General features: G+C 31.0%; 1 protein-coding gene across 1 annotated transcript; it reads left to right on the top strand.

The window, feature by feature from the left end:
* The first annotated feature begins 2009 nt into the window (after positions 1 to 2009).
* On the top strand, positions 2010 to 3187 carry LOC129299918 (adenosylhomocysteinase-like). The gene is made up of 3 exons (XM_054938402.1): positions 2010 to 2119; positions 2177 to 2456; positions 2531 to 3187. The coding sequence occupies exons 1-3, from the start codon at positions 2010 to 2012 to the stop codon at positions 3185 to 3187; spliced, it is 1047 nt and encodes a 348-aa protein (XP_054794377.1).
* The last annotated feature ends 4376 nt before the right edge of the window (positions 3188 to 7563 follow it).

The raw sequence follows: 7563 nt of genomic DNA, 5'->3' as shown, positions 1-7563 counted from the left end.
AATTATTTTTAATTTTTAATTATTTTTTATAAAAATACTTTTGGTGATGACAAACTAATTATATAAATTATTTTTAATTTTTTAGTGGCTTTCTTATGAAAATACTTTTGATGGCAATAAACTGTCACGGCAAAAAGTAATTACATAAATTATTTTTAATTTTTTAATTTTTTTAAAAATACTTTTGGGAGTGATAATTTGTCACTATTGAAGGTAATTACATAAATTATTTTAATTTTTTTTTATAAAAATACTTTTAGCAGCGATAGTTTATCACCATTAAAAATAATTATATAAATTATTTTTTATAAAATACTTTTGGCCACCACAATTTGTTGCTATTAAAATTTAGTGATAAAAATTAAAAATCGTTACTAAAAGCAGATTTTTGACAATGACATTTAAAAGTCACCACTAAAAAATGAGTTTTGGCAGTGATTTTTAATAACAACACAATGTCACTATCAAAGGTCTTCTTTTAGTGATGACTTCTAATTGTTACCACCAAAAGTAGACATTTGGTGGTAACTTTTCTTATCACCACTAAAGATCATCGCCAAAAGTTATTTTTTTAAGGTGTATCCCATGCATTACCTCTTACATTGATGCATGTTTGCAACTTGCATTTAGGATGTAAAAAGCCATGGTAAGTTTTAGGTTTTGGTGGGTTCACTAAAAAAGAAGAAGTTCTTGTTGAAAGTTTTCAACAGCGACAAAAAGTCACCGCGAGAGCTTTTATCACTAATTTTATCTATGCTGACAATAAAAGTTGTCGTTGAAAGTTGAGAATAGATGACGATAAATGTTGCTGTAAAAAAATTTTTTTTACACTGATGCGTGTTTGCAATGCAGGATGTAAAGAGCCACAATAAGTTTTAGGTTTTGGTGGGTTCACTTAAAAAAAAGTTCTCACCAAAAGTTTTCAATAGCAACAAGAAGTCATCACGAGAGCTCTTGTCACTAATTTTATCTATGGTGACAATAAAAGTTGCCGCTGAAAGTTTAGAATCGACGGCGATAAATGTTGCTGTAAAAAAAAAATTTGTTGCTGTAAAAAGATACTTGCCATTGAAAGTTGATAATTTATCATTGCAGAAACCATACATTAGTGCCGACTATTTAGTCATTGCTGAATGTTAAGTATGAGCAGCAACATTTATTGTCACAAAAACTACCAATCAGTGGTGATTTTTTTGTCACTGCTGAAAACTAATGTTGATTTTACCAACGCACATGGCGCCATGTCACTATTAATTATTAATTTTCTTACTATATTTATTAATTTGTGAATATGAGTTGTAAATTAAATGAGTTGATATGTTAATAATTATATAAAACTTGATATTAATTTTTGAATTATAAACAACAACATCAGTTGTTAAATTGTTAAACTTTACTTGTTAATTTACTAATATGAGTTATGAATTACTAACAGGTCTTGTAATTTATTAACATCAATTGAAAATTACTGATAAGTCTTGTAATTTATAACTGATGTTAGTAAATTAATAAGTAAAGTTAGAAAATTAACAGCTAATGTTATTTATTGTCTAATAAATAGATGTAATTTATAAGTAATATTAATAAATTAACAAGTAAAGTAAGAAAATTAATAACTAATAATTCTGCAAAATACGTGAAAGATATTTTAGTTTTTTTATTGTTAAAATTCTTTTGACTTTTTTTTTGGAACTGAATTAAAATTTTAAAATGTTTTTGTACTTATTGAAAATTAAATCTCTTCTTTTGTCCCTAATTGAAATGCTCCCTAAAATTTTGTCGTCTCTCCAAGCGGAGCTGAGACGAAACTTCCTACAAAGTGCATATCCCGTTTCCAAACGTGGAACCGTTGGATTAAAAAGTTGGATTTGGACGACAGATGTGAGGTAGGTATGGAGAAATTGTTGTCCGAAGGCCGAAGCAATCTATGTAAGGCTCAAACAAAGAAACTGCGATAAAGCTCAAACTTGATTCAATTCAATAACATATACCCCTTCTCTTCCCCGTCAATGACTTCCGGAGAAAACTACCTCCCACCACTAAGCATGGCAGACTTCGGCCGCTTCGCCATCCAGCTCGCCGAGAAGGAAATGCCTCAGTCAATGGCTTATCATGACAAGTTCAGCTGTACCAAACCTTACAAAGGCCTCAAAATCACCGATTGTCGCAATTAAAGGCTAAAACTGCCGTCCTTGTTGAGACCTACACAGCCCTCGGTGCCTATGTTCTGTTGTGCTTCTCCACGCCAAACGATCCTGTTGCGGCTGCCCATCATCGCACGTGGCAGTGCTGCTGTGTTCCCTTGGCCTCTTGCTTGGGGCAACAGTGGTGCTCCCCATCTGATTCTTCTCCCCGGCGAGATCCATTGGAATAATACTGTGGGTGTGTCAAAGGAGATGGTCGCTGATGCCAAGAAACTTTACGAGTATATTTACATGGCTTTCTCCAAGAGCAAGGTACGCCATTAAAATCTATGATGAGTTCAACAGCAATTGGTTGAATATGCGCTTTTGTTCTATGTTTGGTACAGGTCACTTGCACGTATGGCTTTCCCGATTTGCTTATGAGAGCCACTAATGGGACTATTTCCGAAAAGTTTGTTGTTGCGTTTGGATTTGGGGATGGTCAGAGCTCTACTGATGCTCTACTAATGCAACTTGGTCCGCACGTACGAGTGGCTACAGCAGCTCTAACCAACGAGGATGTTCTCCCTGAGGGTGACATATTTGTTAACACTGTGGGTGACAAATACACCATCATCAAGGTTAATCACATGAAGAAGATGAAAAATGATGCCATTATTTGCAGCCTGGGTGATTTTGACGGTACTGGAATTGACATGCGCGAGCTTACTACCTATCCAGATGTGAAGCACAAAACCATGGAGACTGGAATAGACAAATGGGTCTTCCCTGAGTCTAACACAGGCATCATCATATTAGCTGAGGGACTTCCGATGAAGATGGGTCTTTCCTATGCAGACCATGGAGCTGGGTCGACAAATGAACCGGGTTCGGGTTTAGACGATGATGAGGTTGTGGCTTCTCCTTCAGTTGCCAACCTTGAAGTTGATCATGGTCATGAATCGGCCAATGATGTACGGCCTGAGTTCATTAGCTTGTCTATTAATGGAGGCGATCGTAATACAAACCTCATCACTTTAGGGGCGGACCATGGAGCCGGGTAAACAATGGCATCTCCTTCAGTTGCCAACATCGGAGCTGATATACAGCCTGAGTTCACTAGTGTGTCCATTAATGGAGGTGATCATACAAACCTCATCGCTGATGATGGGATTAGGATGAGCTTCGATAAACCAATGATTAATAAGATAAAAGGAGAAACTTATGATGAAAAGATAAAACTGTGTTTCATAAATAAGATTTAAAAATCATTCCCTCTAAAACTTGTGTTTGAGACACATACAAGTAAAAAATGATTGGTATACATGAAATTCAAACATTAATTTAGACGTAATGAGTTTGATTACTTCTCAATTACGAAATTTCGCATTGCGGGCACCCCATCTGCAGGCTATATCAATGTGAATAAATAATAGTCCAAATATGTTACCAAAAGAAAAATAGATAAGTAGTTAAATAGGTGGTATTGAAGTCAAAATATTTATCATTATGAAAAATAAATTATTAAATTATAAACTTCAATAGCTAAATGCAATAACTAAAATATTCTTGCACAAACATCATTATCTTAAAAATTCCTAAGAATCAAAATTTCCTGTTTCATTAACTAAATGCGTATCCCAAACATAATATTTCTAATCTAATCTAATTATACACGCTACCATAGCCCACCACTCGCTTATTTTTTTTAAATATTATTATTTTCTTAATTTGCTTTTATATACACATACACGAATTGCTATACTTGTATATTTTCAACGTTCCTTCTCTCTATGACAAAAGCAAACGCTACTATGGGGTCTTTAATTATCTATTATATTCATCAATACAAGGCATCCATAATTTAGTCTCAGCTTAAGCTTTTATTTTAAATATACAATTACTAGATCAATTAGTTAAATTTGCTTAATGCTTATCTTAAATTATTTACATTGGGTATCTCACCATTAATTATTGCTAGCTATTCTAGTATATTTGCGCCAGTTCTGCAGCTGGAATGAAACTTCTAGTATAAGAAGTGAAGCACCAGCTCAATGATCATTGATCAGTGTAAAGAGTGGTTTGGTATTATAAAAATATTAATTAAATTCATCAAATGCTCAAAATAAGTTGAAAGATGAATATTGTACAAAAAAATAAGTTTAAGATCGTAGATCATTAGATGCTCCTGAACCTTTATCTTTTAAAATGGGTGTAATTTGACCTTACCATTAACAAAAGTGACCAAAAAGAACATAAAAAATTATAGAAAAGGAAAAATTTATAGAAAAATACTAAACACGATAACTCAAAATTATAGAAAATGACTAAGAAAGGAAGTGTTTATGCTTGGAACTGTCAATCATGCATGCATTAAACATTATTATGTGTAACAATGAATAGATTAAATACATAAATATTAAAATTAATTACATATTTTCTCCATTAAAAAATATAAGGTATTTTTAACTGAATCTCACCCCTCAATAAAGTAGTTACCTACTTTCAAACTAACCTTATCTTTTTATATTTATCCCTATTAAATATCCTAGAATAAATATAAAGTTATTATCAATAAGAGTACTTTAAAAAAAAAAAAGGTAATGATTACACTTTGAAGGACTAAAAATACCTTATATTTTTAAACATTCAACTCTTAAAAAATATTTTATATTTTTGAACGGAGGGAGTAAATATTTTGTATATGTATATAACTAAATTAATATAAGAGAAGACTTGAATATTTAACTTTATGTATTTAATATATTTTTTTGACTAATTGAATCCAAATTAGTGGATTTAAAAAATATATGTTAATAATATTAATAATAAGAATTTGTTATAGAGTAAATGATATATAAAAGACATGTCTTAATTTGATTTGAAAGAAGCCTTTAAGTATATAACACTAAGTGTATAATTTTTTTTAATAAATTATGACGTTGATTAACAAGGGTAGGTCTCGATAGCGGCGGTTTCAGTCGTCAAGTTGAGAGGAACGGAGATTTTGAGCCCTTTAATTTGTAAGGTTGGGAAACCACCGAACTTGTCACGATAAGCCATTGGCTGAGGCATTTTCTTTTCTGCGAGTTGGAGGCGAAGCGACCTGAGTCAGCCATGCTTAAGGTCTTGACATTGTGCTCGGACAGGCTTTCAGCTAAAAGAGCCTTTTGTCTCTCTAATTTATACTATAGAATTTGCCTTTTACGCTTGAGGCATTTGAAGTACATTATATTATAGGGGAATTTCAATAAAGATACCATGACCATACCTAATTACATTGAAAGTTCTTAAATTTTTAAAATTTTACAATAGTCTAGTGATATTGATTTGATATAACATTTTTAAGAAAAATGACAACATTGCCGTCATTTAAATTAATATCAAGATTGCTCTATTTCACTTGTTTATTTACTTATCAAATATTATTAATTTTCTTACTTTACTTATTTATTTCTTTAGAATGAAATCAAGTGAAAGTCTAGCAATAAACAAATAAAGTAGAGTAATAAATAATAATCTATAAGTAAATAAACAATATACAGTAGATGAATCAATAAATTATCTTATGATTGTTTAAACACCTAAAATAAAATAAAAAATTTGGTAGGGCAATTAACAACATTTCGTAAGTAAATAAATAAGTAAAACATGCAAGCTTTGATATTAACTTAAAGGAGAGGCAATCTTATCATTTCCCTCAAAAATTTAACATCAAATTAGTACTCTTGAATTACAATAAAATTTTAAAAATTTAACGGTTTTGCATGTAAATAAGTTTGGTGAAGGGTTCCTCATTGAAATTCTCCCTATATTATATCTAGTTTCGTTTCTTACACTGCAAGCAAAAATCAGAAATTCCGCTTTTCAAGCCTTCATATTTGGTACAGTACAGGGAGCATAATATTTTCAAACCATGTGTTGGAAATATCTCAATAAGCCATATCAAAATTATCTGAATAGAATTTAGTGGACATCTATATCAATCAATTATTATAGAAAAACGCAAGTAAAGGTGTGGATAGCTTCACAACTTACCATATATAAATATTCCAACACGATGAAGTCATGCATGGCCATAAATAATAATTAAAGTCATGGTTATATTTATTCCTAATTTTCTTTGGTCGTTTTCTTATCTCTCTCTCTGTTTTTTTTACCGGTTCTTATCTCTCTTATTTAAAGATACTCTTCGAGCGCTCACATTTGATACAGTACAGGGAGTATAATGTGGATATGCTCGTACGCTTGCTAGATTTACTCGCAGCTTAGACGTTAAATTTTACTCATTTGAACATGATCCCTAGAATGGTAGGCGGATAATGTTCTTTATCTGCAAAAAGAGTCCCTGTATACTTTTCATATAGAAAAAGATATCCACGTCGTATTTCTCTCATCTATTTTTTCGTTGTTGTGGTATTCATTTACCTGGTTCACATAACATTAAATTCCAATTATCAATTTCTAATTTTTTCAATAATTTTTTTTAAATAATTTAATTAACATTTTCTTTCTTTTCATTTTATTTATTTTTTCTGTTTACAATATTTTTAATCTTAAGAAAATTATTTAACCTATGCTAATATGCTATAGAGATATAGCAGATAGGCAAGAAGGAAGCTGAGCATTGGTAGGGTATATAAACTTTTAATATATACTAAAAATTGACATATATGTTGAAAGAATCATGAGAATAAATCCAGCCCTATACATAATAAAACTTAAATATGAAATAGTGGATCTCTACTTACAAAACTTATATATATGTATATATATAAACAATATTCTCCCTCACATATATGTCGTTATATAAATAAAGAGCAAAAACTAACATAAGATAACAAATTAAAAATCAGGTATAAAAACACAAATATACGTATGACATAATATATGAATAGCATGGTTACACCAATAATATAACAATGCCAAGTATTACTGCCATGAAGACTGTATAATAATTCCAAGTAGTTATTATAAGATTAAAATATATGAAACTATAGATAGATTAACACTTGCTTAGAAAAAACATGTCCTTAAGTTATTACAGACAATGAACTAACAACAGCAAAATAACTTGGTCTTATAATTAACACTTGTACCATTGAAATAATCACTAGTGCAAAAATCATTTTTTGCCACAGTTAAAATACATTTTTGATGACAGAAGATGCTGTGTAATAGAAAATCATGTGGTAGTTAATAGACATTTTTCACAATAGGTCAAAAGAAACTGCAGCGAAATATAATATTTTTTGCCACAGGTGCCATCTGACCTGTGGCGAAAAATACAGTGGTGAAAAGTATAATTTTTCGCCACAAGTGGGTTCGGACCTGTGGCAAAAGATGAGATCTTTCACCACAGGTCCGATATCACCTGTGGCAAAAAATTATTCTAGAGATCATTTATGGTCACAGTTTTATCAACAATTGTTGCCATAAA

Source organism: Prosopis cineraria, unplaced genomic scaffold (assembly GCF_029017545.1).
Source record: "Prosopis cineraria cultivar Desert tree isolate PC_DT_omini unplaced genomic scaffold, ASM2901754v1 PC1349, whole genome shotgun sequence".
NCBI classification, from domain to species: domain Eukaryota; kingdom Viridiplantae; phylum Streptophyta; class Magnoliopsida; order Fabales; family Fabaceae; genus Prosopis; species Prosopis cineraria.
The sequence above is the reverse complement of the archived record's forward strand: the minus strand, read 5'-3'. Positions and strand labels throughout refer to the sequence as shown.

Coding starts and splice junctions, on each gene's coding strand:
- LOC129299918 (XM_054938402.1), top strand. CDS start 2,010: ATGACTTCCGGAGAAAACTACCTCCCACCACTAAGCATGGCAGACTTC. Junction 2,120..2,176: donor TCAATGGCTTATCATGACAA/GTTCAGCTGTAC, acceptor TCGCAATTAAAG/GCTAAAACTGCCGTCCTTGT. Junction 2,457..2,530: donor TGGCTTTCTCCAAGAGCAAG/GTACGCCATTAA, acceptor TGTTTGGTACAG/GTCACTTGCACGTATGGCTT.